This window comes from Drosophila eugracilis, unplaced genomic scaffold (assembly GCF_018153835.1).
Source record: "Drosophila eugracilis isolate 14026-0451.02 unplaced genomic scaffold, ASM1815383v1 contig_2147, whole genome shotgun sequence".
Classification (NCBI taxonomy): domain Eukaryota; kingdom Metazoa; phylum Arthropoda; class Insecta; order Diptera; family Drosophilidae; genus Drosophila; species Drosophila eugracilis.
In genome coordinates this window covers 147459-159961 of record NW_024573030.1, presented here as the reverse complement: position 1 = coordinate 159961, position 12503 = coordinate 147459, and the positions used below count along the sequence as shown (strand labels likewise).

Here is a 12503-nt window from a genome sequence, read left to right as displayed (position 1 = left end):
TGGACTTAAGTTCCTGACTTGAAGGATTTTGCCAGTAAGTAAATAAGAAGTAATCAAAAATTCTGTTGTTATTTTTTTGGACGTAGCCGTAAACTGAACAAAGTAATTTACGAGTTTTAAGCCCATTGTTGGAATCACATTGGCTGATTATTAAGGACACGACTTATTACGAGTGGCATAATTTTAATAGCATTTGAAATTTATACTCAATTAAAATGTTGCTATCTCAAAGTTTAAGAGTTCCGTTCGAGTTTAGATAGATTTTGGCAAAAGGTCCGTTTGTTTTATGATCCAATTAAAGTAGGCCAAGTGTGTGTGTGTGTGTGTGTGTTAGTGTTGTGTGGGTTTAAGGCCATTAAGTGCATAAATGATTGCTGCTCATAGGATATATGCAAGATGTGCAGGAATATTTTGGAGCTCTGCAGTTGCTTGTTGCCATACCGAAAACCCCACCATAAGTACAGTCCTTCCCCCCTTGACTATGGCAATTAATTTAAATTTTAATGCAGAGCACAGACAGAAAGACATCCTGTTTTGGCACATGAATATCCGGTTACAAAAGGACCCCCATCCTCCGTTGTCCTTTTCTTGGCCCATTTTCGTGGGTCCTTCTGCAATCTTCAGACTTTGTCTCTCTGGAATCGGCGGTGTCCAGCCTTCATTATTTCTGTTTTTGTTTTCCCTTCTTTTATTTGCATCATTTGCCAGCCTATACAAATACATATTTAATGCCAGACAAAAGGAAAACCGGTATTCCCTGGAAGGGAGAAAGCAGATAGAAACTTGGATAAATCAAAAAAGGAAGACATTTTCCAGGGAAAACTTGGCTAAAGGCAGATTGGATTGAGTGCAGAGCGATGTCATCTCCTTAACGTGAGTATTTTAAATGTAAGCCATACACAGTTGATAAGAATCTAAAAATTTTCCATTATTTTTCAATTCATATGCAATTTTACTAAAGGTTTCTGGATTTAAGTCTTTATTAACTACGAAATGCTTTGGTCATCACTTTGTGGACTGTTAATTAATTATAAGATGCATTCTAGACACTTACCATCAGAAGTGTCAGTCTCAATTATCAATCAAGACACATTACTAATCCAATCAAAAGCATCTTGATTCTCGAGTTCATTAAAATTGAATTGAACAGCCTTTGGCCAATAAATTAAAATGTCCTTCAAATTCAGCTTCTCAGTTTAGTTTTGTTTAGACAAGCTAAAGTTATTTCAATTAAGCACCATTGTTAAAATATGGCTAAATATTCTTTAAACTGAAAGCAGCTGCAGCATTTTTGATTGATTTAACTAACTTTGCATTTGCATAACTCTATTATTCTGCAGACTATATATTGATATGGTAAATGGACTGTGAAAATGGGATAGACACTTTTTATTTATTGTAACAAAGAGGAATATTCTTTACAATGGCAACAGAATGAGAAGCAGCAACAACGTCGTGAAGGCATCATTACCATTGACAAATGAATGTGAATCAATCAATCTTTCTAGTATTCAATATTCATGCACAGTAAAGTTTTTAAATTTATTATTTAATTTGATTGAAAAAAAATATATTTTTTCTTTAATTGTACTAATAGTGATTTTTTAATGGTTCTGACTGGTTAATTAATAATAAACCAGATTTTAATAAAAATGCAAATAGGGTTGTATTATTATATTATCAAAATAATAAAGTGACAACTCTTTTGAGTTTTTGTAACCCTGGGTAAACTTGACATCTATCAAATAATAAATGACATTTAACAAGTTTTCAATCGAAAATCAAAGCTAATCGTCAATAGAGTTGAGCAGGACATACGCCCAGCATAAAAAACTGACTTTAAAAAACTCAATATGGAAAAAATTGAAGAAATGCCGTTAACAAGCAAGGGCATTACGAAGCCCCAGGAAGGTAGCGACGACAAGGAAACTACTGAAACTTCTTCGGGGACTACTGCTAGTAACTCTTTTTCTGGGTAGGTGCCATCAAAAGCTTATAACTCCTAAAGCTAAAGCGAGTTAGGCAGGGCATGCGCCCGACATAAAGAATTAAAATAATATAAAGCATTTCCCCAGACCACACAATATGGAGCTCATTGACGAAAAGCCGTCGACAAGCAAGGGCATTACGAAGCCCCAGGAAGGTAGCGACGACAAGGAAACTACTGAAACTTCTTCGGGGACTACTGCTAGTAACTCTTCTTCTGGGTAGGTGCCATCAAAAGCTTATAACTCCTAAAGCTAAAGCGAGTTAGGCAGGGCATACGCCCGACATAAAGAACTAAAATAATATTAAGCATTTCCCCAGACCACACAATATGGAGCTCATTGACGAAAAGCCGTCAACAAGCAAGGGTATTAAGAAACGCAAGAAAGACAGCCACGAAAAAAAAAATAAGAGAAAAAAAAATAAAAAAACTTCTTCAGGGAATAAAGTTCGTAAATCAACGTCCAGGTAGGTAACATTAATAAATTAGAAATCCTAAAGCCAAACCATCTTTAGATGGCCTCTCTAAAGCCTAGAAAGGAACAATAAATAAATAATGAAAATTTAAAAAATTGCAGAGCCTCACGGAAAAAGCTGCCGTCCAAGTTTACTTTTGCCGACTTCACTTTGGTTTTCGGCAGTGACGATGAAGAGCCCTATGTGGATCCCGACGTTGACTTGGGGCCAGGTTCATCAAAGACTGCCAAGAAGCAAAGTCAGGGAACAGAGCCCAACGTAGAACAGCAACCGAAAGTACGCAAGGAGGTGGAAAAACCATCGGTCGAAGACGATTCACTGGCACTACAACCAGATCCCTTAAATGCTGGCCGTAGTCCAAATATATCTGATTCCCCAGATAACCAGCAACAAGAACCACAAGACTGAAGCCTCCCTCAACCAGCTGCATTCAAATCCCACATCTTGTGGGTCCTATCCCCATTATAATACTTCTCCAATTTCGTAAACAAAAGATGAAAAGATAATTATCAAATCTCCTTTCTCTATGCTTCGTCAAAGTCCCAGGAAAAAAAATTAGAGAGGCGAAGCAAAACGAAGATCTCTGATGCAAACTCTTTCTCCCGACTGCGTTGTAAAATGAGAGAGGGGAGCAAAACTTATGTACTGTGGATCACATCAATAATCTTTTTTAATTACGTGAATAAAAAAAACTTTGAAAAAAGCTTCTAAATACCATTTTTAAGTTTGTCTGTTTTGTTAGTTTTATATATTTTATTTGAGCTTAAGATAAAACATCCAAAAATTATCGTGGACCACTGTAGATCCGTTGTCATAATTGTCACAAATCAGAGTTACACGCATTTCTTTTCATTCATACTATGATATTGCTTCTAAGACGATAAAATATATTAAATAAATAATAAGGAGATCAGTGGTCGGTGTTTTAAAGTTTATTAAATATACATACATTCGTAAATTTATCTTTTTTTACGCGAAATGCTGCTATAAACAATTTCAAGTATAAGTGTGAATGATCTAAATGCTTGATACAGAAGAAACAAAAATGAGAGAGAAGCAGCAAGGTCCCGTTATTCTTTCTCTGCCGTCAACTTCTTAATCTTCTTGCCGGTAATCAGTTGTACAATTTTCATTCTTAAGCAGTTGCCCTCCTAGACCACACGTGAATATCGTTTGGCTTTTAAAACGTGTTAAAAAGTGATAAATTAATACATAAAAAGTGATCGGAGGACTGTGTTGTGAGTTTGTGGTTTAATATAGAGACAGACAAGTATATTTTTTTAATGGTGAATTTAACTTTTTTAAAGGTGCTCCGCTAGACGGATCTTAACGTACATACATATGCACTTATATATGCATGTACATGTACATACATGTGTATTTTACTATGTGAAGTTTTGTAAATATAATCAAGGTATACTATCTTAATATTTAGGTGATCCCGTTTAGACATTAGAATAATGTTGAAAATCAGATTAAGTGGCCATTGAACATGCAAATGAATTAAATGCTGCGACAAAGAGGAGACGAAAAGTCAGAGGAGAAAAACGCGAAGATCCGTTGTTCTTCATTTTTCTTTTGCTCCAGTTTTGCAGCTTTTCGGGTTTGGCTTGCCAAACGTAACTTAGATTTTGATATAATTATTTGAATAATTCATTTGTGTTTGTAATTCCTTCGAGTAAATAAGCTTGCTCGCCCATAATCTTTGGCTGCTCGAGGCGATATTACACTAACAATTTTTCGTTTTCCTATTGCCGCCTCATTCCGTCGCCAACTGCAAAATAATTTGTTCTCCTTTTGCTGCTGTCCACTGAGAGAAACAAAAACAGTTTTCATTACAAATAGTTACCTTTTTTTTGCTAATTACTTGTTTTTACTGACCCACCAAATATCGAACCGTCAAACTAAAGTCGCATCGATGGTTCAAAATTTGCAAACAGAAGTTGTACAAAATGAATTTCAGTGCACGATGATCCAGGTAAAAACAAAAACAAATGATATTGCAGGTACCGACGAAATGAGGCGGAAAGAGAAAACGAAAATTTTGTACAGGAATGTGCTCGCGGTCGAGCAAGTCCATATGCAGCGCATTTACGAAAACAAATAAGCACCCAGGGCAGGGCCGGATTTCTGTAAAAAGCCGCCCTGTGCGTTGTAGTAAATTCTGCCTTTATTATCTATTTTAAATTATACATAAATGAAATTTTTGATTTTGGTTTCAAATTTCGCCAGCCTTGGGGCCTTTTTTGCCAGAAACCCCATAGTGTAAATCCATCCCTGATTCAGAGCGTAGGCTTTAAGCTTCTCTGTTATATACAAAAAACATTGCATTACTGCATAAAAGACAGGTTTGGTTTTTGAAATTTGTCATACATAGCATTATATATATGTATATTACTTTAAAAGTTCATTTTGATTTTTTATGAGTAGATGCCAATGGCACACGGCGGGACAAATGGAAATAAATTCATTACAAATATTCGGACTCGAAATTGAAATGGAAACGGAAGTAAGATGCTAAATATATAAACAATCCAAGGTAAAACTGCTTAATAATTATTCAATCCTTTATTGGGATTTGAATAGTATCAAAAATTGAGGTATGTGGTATGTTTTATTTAAATATTTTTATTAATATAAATTCTAATAATGATAAATTTTTTTAATTGTGATGCCAAACGAAATGTGGACTCCGCGGGAATAGTGAACGTCTATATATATCCAAGTAGAAATACACGGAAGGAAAATGGAAATGCGATGGTCAATAACAACTGTAAATAATATGGAAATTAAGGTTAGTGTTCTTTTTATAGTCTATTAAATAAGAAAAACTGAAATTAGGTCGCAAAGTAACGGTTATCTTACAGGCGATGTTTCGTCAATATAGGGTTTCTTTTTTTTTTTATATATATAATGTTGGGTTATTGAAGGGATTTGCATTAGTCAGCTGAAGAACAACAAAATCTATGTCCACTTGCTATGGGGTAAAAAATCCCAAGGACGTCCAGGGACGGGTATAAAAACAAAGACGAGGATGTGGCTATGGCTGTGTGATCTGGGGACACCTGGCCATATGCCAGTATGACCATCATGGACGCATATGTGTTGACAAGAGTGCGCCACAAGTGTGTGCGAACGATGGAGGCACCGAATGGTCGAAAGGGGCTAGAAAAAGGGGGAGACAAATAGGATGGAACGATAAGAGGGTTACATGAAGGAAAGGACGCAAGAAAAGACACACAAAAGATTGTCAGCTAAGCCAAAGGAAAGTGTTCCCAAAACGAAAAATCCTTTAAGAGATTTTCATGATTCCAAAATGAAACTTAACTTACTTTTTACTACTACTCTATCCAGTAACAAGTTCAACTCTTTTACATTTTTTTTTTCGATGTTCGAAAATTTTTACCTTATTTTAAAAAGATCTTGTAAGCCGGAAAGTCCTGGCTTTATACAGGTTATGAAGCTGAAAGACAACGGTTGTCTGGCATTTTATACCTGTTTGGCCGCCTTTGTTCGGCAAGCGAAACGAGCTTTCGGGTCCTGAGCTGCACAAGTATTCTGACATTCAGAGGGTATCTATTCTACGTTACAGCTGTGATGATAAATTTAGGGAAATATACCTAATGTTAATGTTTATAAAAAAAAAATGATATTTGACATCTTGGTTATAAATTGCATACTAATTCGAAAGCTTTTTAGGAATTGTCAAATATTCGAGTATTTGTACTATTTTTTTGACCACGATTGTAGATATATATGTACACATATTTGAGTGTGTTTTTGTGTGTGTGTGTGTGTGTGCCAGGCCCCGGCAGCCACTGCATTGAAAAGTAAAACAATAAAATTGTACATGGCCCATAAAAAAGCATAAATATGACGAATGTACAGAGAGTGGAAGGGAGGCAGATAGATATAGGGAGTGAGTAGGACAGAGTGTCCAATTGCCTCAGTATGTGTACTTATGTGCGTTTGTGTATGTGGCCCACTTGGGTATTGTTTGTCTGTCTGTGTGCGGCCGTGTGTTTGTGTTTGTACTGGCCGCTTTTAGGCGCTGTACTCAATGCTGGTTATAAATTTTATCACTATCAACGCTGGATAATAAATTCGTACGCCTTGTGGATTTGTGTAAATTTGCCCAACGCACACACACACACACACACACACACGCATAGTCGTACAGCCGCACCCACACACAAAAACATATATACGACCATATGCTGCTTAAATGCTGTTTTCATTGCATACTTTTGTGCGCACGTTTTTACGGGGCTTCACACTAAAGTACTCACATGTGGTGTTCTCTCAAATTGCAACTACGTGCAGCATGCATATCCACATCCTTCAAAAAAAAAAAAAAAAAACTACAACAAAATATTTATTTGCTTCCTGTACGGAAAATGTGAAGCTCTCGAAAGATTGAGGCTTAGCTGAGGAAGTGAAGTACCCGGCATTTCTCGATAATAAAGTGTTTGAAGCATAGAAACAGGTGTATCCTTTGCATCAGTATTCAGCACCAGGTGAACAAAATATATACATATACATATGTCATCTATGTGTGGCTGTTTTTATGGCCAAATATTTTTCAAAAAATAATCAAACAACAACATAAAACTGTAGCTGCAGAGATGAGTCGAAGGAACTCAGGATATGGGTTAAGATAAAATTTAAAAACACATAAATATTTTCTTACCAATTTTTGACTTTATTCGAACAGATTTAAATATTTTACTAAGAAGAATATCTACAACCATCTTATTAAAGTACAAAAGAGAGAGTAGGGAAAATGAAATTGTCATAATCAAAATTCAGTATTGTTATATTTAAAACTTATATTCTCTGATTGAAAACTCTAGATGGTTGGTAAAGATAATCAAGTTTTTCTTTGTAATCAACTTATACATTTTGTTTAGAAAGTAGTAAACCAATCGAGAATTCCCCTAGTAATGTTTTCATGCAAATCGAGTGGGAAAATGGTAAATGCATTTTCCAGCGAAAAGCCATAATAACAATGGCGGGCAAATAAAGTGCAAACAATTTATGGCTGGTGTCCTTGGCATGGCCTTCACAAGCTCACAGGCTGTCAGGATGCAGGTGGATAATGTTTTCGCAACACCCATGTTCATCTACTCCTCCTAGCCGTGCTATCGTTACCCTTTTCGTTATATATATGTATATATATCTCGCCTGAAATTGTATTACGCTTTCATTTAAGTTTATTTTGCGGTTCCATCTGTCGAAAAAAGATGCGATACGAAACAACAGGAACCAAAAAAAAAAAAAAATGGACGAAAATGGGGGAACTGTGTCGAATGAGAAACATGTTTTGGGTTTGGGACCAAATCAAATTTTGCCAGCCCTGTCAGGAGAATACAAAAAATATGAGTATCAAGGTTCCGCTAGGGTTATTTCAACAGGCAAATATCCTGTATTTTTCAAGGAAAATACCCGTTGAAGTAAGGAAAATATTGTAAGAATATTTTCTGTAAAAAATGTTTTATTTAATTTTAATTTATAATTCAAGTTTAAATTCGTATTTTCTGCTTAAAACAAAATATTTTAGAATTTTTTTTGTATTTACAACACCCATTTAAACTTTTCTTTTATTTCAAATAACCTTTTCTCGAATATAATTTTCTCTTTTAAAACTTTTCAAACCCATTCCGCATCTTTGTGAACCCTAGATACCACCTATTTTAACATATAGTGGGAATCAGAAAGACAGGATTATCTTTTGGGGTGGACAGAGTCACGTTTCTGTTCGTCTAGGCAATTACAATTTTATAACAGAATTTATGTTATCCCTCAATGGGTTTATTTCGACACTCGGCTGGATTTATTCCAGCAGAAATATAAGTCCCCAAAACGCTGTCAAATTGAACCGTTCTTACACTGACAAAGGCCAATGCAAATTGAAGTGACAATGCGGCCCTTTCTCTCTCCTATCCTCTGACAAAAATATTCTTCAAACATAAATTATAATTAAGCATAAAGGATTGTGAGTTTTGGATTCGTGTTGCGGTTTGTTTTCGCTTGGCAGATTTACACAAATTGCTGTTGACAGTTTGTGTCAGAGTTGTGGTAACTTATGCATACATCAGCTAAAAATTTCTAGGGAATTGGCAATGTTTTCGTGACCAAAGCTATGCTTAAATTAAATAGATTTAAACTTAATTCTTGTGGATGGAACGAAATGCCTGCCTTCATCTATCAATATGTCTCTTGGGTGTGTGTGTGTGTGTTTGAGTGTGAAAATTGACTTATCTGCCATAAAATGCAGCACCATAATGTTATAATAATGCCTAAGATGATGATGATGTTAGCTGAGTATCTATCTCCTTTTTTTCAGAACTGGCCATGTGTAATGGCATTTTGACAAATTATCTTTCCATAAGCCACAAATAAACGCTTGCACTTTGCACCGTAGGCTGCTAAATCTTAAGTTGTCACTTCTATATCTTTGGGGTCCATAGACTAAAGTAAAAGATGTGATTATATTTTTTAAAAAAGAAACCCTTTTTAAAAAGTATCATATGATAAAATATGCGAAAGTAATCCCTAATAACTACTATTTATATATACTTTATTAGGCTCTTGAAAACATAGAACCATAAGACCAAAATCATGCAGATTTTTTAGGGTATCCTTAAAGAGATGATATCTTTGCCTCGAACTCGAGTTGTCCTTGCAGCATTAGACAAACTAAGAAGAGACAGTTCTCCCAATCGAGTGGCTCTAATTTTTGCCTTCATAATTTGCCATAAAATCCACACGTTCATTTACAAATCATTTATCATAATGCCGCCGCCAACGCAGCTGACAAAGTGGCTTTTCCATACAGTAGCATCCTAAAAGGAAAATTGAGGAGGATGCTACGGGAAATTGTGGGCGCTTAGTTTGTTGGGCTGATGTGGGGGTGGTTGGTTTGGTTGGTTGTCGTGGGCAATTGGATGCCACTTACGACTTTAATAAAACTTTTCCTTTGGCCTGACAGCGCCGAGAATGCGATAGGAAACCGGTTGGGGGTAGAATATGCGACATGGAAAACACTTTTCACTCGGCCGGAGTGGGCGCGGACAACCTACGCCTGCACTTTGACCCCCTCATTTGTTTCTGAGATAACTTTCAAGGGCTCTGGCTCTGGATATATTTATCTCCGCCCGAGATTCAATTCCAGCTAAGATAACTAAAGAAGAGTACATTAAAAATGTTACTTTAAATATATACACAAAAGTTGTTGATGGTTTGAGATAATTTTTTAAATATATTCGGAAATATTCTGATAATTTCAGTATTAAATCATAAATTTTTTAAGCAATATCGTTTTTATAAAGGAATTTTAAAAGCAAAATTATGAATTAACCCATACTTTTCGATACGAATCACCTTTTGTGGGCATAAAAAATTAATTTAAAATCTTAAAACTGCGCTCTAGAAACGAAGGTTAATTATTAAATCTTTATGTGGGCTTTGTGTGGATGAAAATTAAATTTGTTCTAATTGAATTTTGTTATGTCTTTATTACGGTGAAGTTGTTTTCATTTTCATTTTCACTTTTATTGCGAAACTGAGCTTGAGAGAAAGGCTTGAACGGTAGCTTATAGTCAAGAGGTGGCTCGTGTAAAAACTATATTCTTAGTGCTTGACGGCAGAGGGTTTAGTTTTACCGCTACACTTACAGCAGCCGCCTTTTTTTGCAGTTTTCTTTTTTTTGCCTTGCGATTTTCTTATTTTTAGCTTTTTTCCTTGGGCTGGGTTTGAGCTTGTTTCCCTGTTTGGTTTTTTTTTTTTTGTTCCAACAAACAGTGAGTGGGGAAGTGGGTGTGGCCAACAGACACACACACGCACACCTGTGGAAATTCCAAGGGAGGTAAGATGGCCTCTGAGAATTTCACACCAAGGTTGCAACGAGAAAACAACAAAGGGGAAAAAATAAGAAAAAAAGATTGCATGCAAAATGAGTTTGCCTGTTGAGATTTTGTCTGCTGTGTCGGTGATAGAGCACACACACACACACACACACACACACACACTTGTGCACTTGCATAGACACACGCAAGCACTCAAGTGTTTGAGGTAAAATTCCTTCTTTGTCTTAACCCATTTTTGCCCCCATGACATTCTTTCATTGCCTACATTTTGTGGCTGAGAAATGATTCAATTAAACTAGACAAAAAACCAAAAACTCGGCCAGATTTATTTTAATTCTCTTTAAAAGCAGAAGCTTTCTACCATTTAAGTGCATTGTTGGAAGAAGGTTTTTCGTTAAAGAGTTTAATTTCATTAATTTAATATTTATGGTTAATAAAAAAGTCTTATTTATTAATGACCAAATTAATATCTTTTTATGATTATTAAAGTTTTTCTAATTACAACTGAAACGCACTGCGGATGCGTTTTTTTTGTTTTTTTTTTTTTTGCTAGCCTATTAAATTTTTGCAATACTTGCAAATTGCAATCTTAACGATCTCAACCTCACACCTCTCTCGTTATTCGCCTCGTCCCTTAATGGGATATAAAAAATCAATTAGCTTCCGCGTGAATGCGCAGCTCTTGCAGGCGGTTTTTATGTTTTTATGGCTCTCCAGCACCTCATTCTTATGGCTCCTCGTCCTTTGCAGCTTCATTTGCAATTATTACGCATAATTTGCCAGAGGTTGCTAATGAAAGCGTTTCCCCGGATGCGAATCCGAGTTTTTATAGGGCATGAATGGTGGGAATTACACTGTCAGAAAAGTCACACGAAGTAGATGAACTAGACTAGAATTTTTCTAAGTGATTTTTGAATTTCTAGAATTTTTCATCAGAAAATTATTAGTTAGATAATAATTCATAAAATGTAAAAATATAGATTTATTCTTTAAGATGATGTTTTCACTGCATTACTTTGATACAACTTTGTGAGTAATTTTTGAAACTATTGATATTACACCTCTCGTATGATTATTTGCCATGTTATTAAACCTAAAACTTACCCAGTATAACCAGTCCATTTCCTACGAGTCCTGCAAATCCGATAATACCAAAAAAGACCGGAACTATTGTGGATACGATACGTTCAAGGGAAACACTCTCTGGATCAAATTCCATTGAGTCGTTGGCATTGTGGTCCGATAGATTTGAATCTTCCGCAATGAATGCATAATTGTTGCCACTACTACTGTTGCTATCGTTTATAATACTACCATTACCAGTGGCGCCCAAAGAGGCTTTTGGCCAGTTGCTAATTAGCATGGCCAATAAAAGAACCACCGACCTATGGCCGGCCATCTTGCCAGAGATTCCTTTTCGTAAATTAGTATATATATATATATATATATATCTTGTTATGGCTCGATTCTGAAGTGCCTGTTTTAATTGGATGTCTTTCAATCTATTGTGTATGGCCTTTCAAATTTCCTTGTTACGGTACGCCCACAGCCATGCCCGCCTCGTCATTTGCATATCCGTGAGTTATATCGTCCTGAAAAAGACAAATTGAAGTGGTGTAATAAATATTTTAGATATGAACTGGCAGATGCAGATACGTTGGCCATAGAAAAGTGAATAAATCGACTTGTTCGCCAAATAGATAGACAGTCAAGGATGTCGATGTGTGTGGGTTGTTGTATATAAGTTTCCCTTTTCGATCCCAAAAAAATAAACGAAAAGTGAGTAGTGTGTATCTGCACAGTGGACTATGGTAAGGTATAAGGTATTTAGCTATAGAGATTCCAAAATACTTTATTTCCATGACTGTCATATTTGTCTTCTTGTTGACCCTATTATATTTGTAACTCCCTTGTAATTACTTGAGAAATCTACCATATTTCTCAAACAATTATTGTTATTTCCGAGAATTCAAATTGGTTATTAGAAACTTGCTATACCTTAGGGGGAAATGTGGTATTTATTTTCAGGCTATTTCATAAATTTAAAGCCACTAAAACCACTGTGAATTTCAATATTATATCGATTTTTTTTTTTAAACAAAATTTTAAGAATTGATAGGGACAAGTGTCTCTTGTGAATAATGTAAGCTGACATATTTAATTTTCCGTCAA

At 35.6% G+C, this 12503-nt stretch overlaps 2 protein-coding genes and 1 long non-coding RNA gene across 6 annotated transcripts in view; 2 read left to right on the top strand and 1 right to left on the bottom strand.

Moving 5' to 3' along the window:
• Window positions 1-12503, bottom strand: part of LOC108118289 (allatostatin-A receptor) — an 86428-nt gene that overhangs the window by 13464 nt on the left and 60461 nt on the right. For 2 of the 3 annotated variants that reach the window (XM_017230890.2, XM_041818063.1), the window contains one exon: window positions 11436-11923. In XM_017230890.2, coding sequence (XP_017086379.1) covers window positions 11436-11730 — 295 coding nt within the window. In that variant the 5' untranslated portion in view covers window positions 11731-11923. Of the gene's footprint in view, window positions 1-11435; window positions 12020-12503 lie in introns of those variants that run through there. The other variant, XM_017230891.2, reaches the window with a different exon arrangement.
• Window positions 1739-3310, top strand: LOC108118290. The gene is made up of 4 exons (XM_017230895.2): window positions 1739-1975; window positions 2076-2207; window positions 2308-2454; window positions 2565-3310. The coding sequence occupies exons 1-4, from the start codon at window positions 1854-1856 to the stop codon at window positions 2869-2871; spliced, it is 708 nt and encodes a 235-aa protein (XP_017086384.2). The 5' UTR covers window positions 1739-1853; the 3' UTR covers window positions 2872-3310.
• Window positions 3454-6974, top strand: LOC108118291. 2 transcript variants are annotated; one of them, XR_001772927.2, is made up of 4 exons: window positions 3454-3701; window positions 3771-3877; window positions 4894-5063; window positions 5168-6974. It is a non-coding gene; the product is annotated as an uncharacterized LOC108118291 (long non-coding RNA). The 2 variants fall into 2 exon arrangements; XR_001772926.2 differs by having other exon boundaries at window positions 3454-3877.

Excerpts from the sequence above, each read along its gene's own strand:
- LOC108118290 (XM_017230895.2), top strand. The coding sequence starts at position 1,854 with ATGGAAAAAATTGAAGAAATGCCGTTAACAAGCAAGGGCATTACGAAG. Across the intron at positions 1,976-2,075 it reads GCTAGTAACTCTTTTTCTGG|ACCACACAATATGGAGCTCA; the intron begins GTAGGTGCCATC and ends GCATTTCCCCAG. Across the intron at positions 2,455-2,564 it reads GTTCGTAAATCAACGTCCAG|AGCCTCACGGAAAAAGCTGC; the intron begins GTAGGTAACATT and ends AAAAAATTGCAG.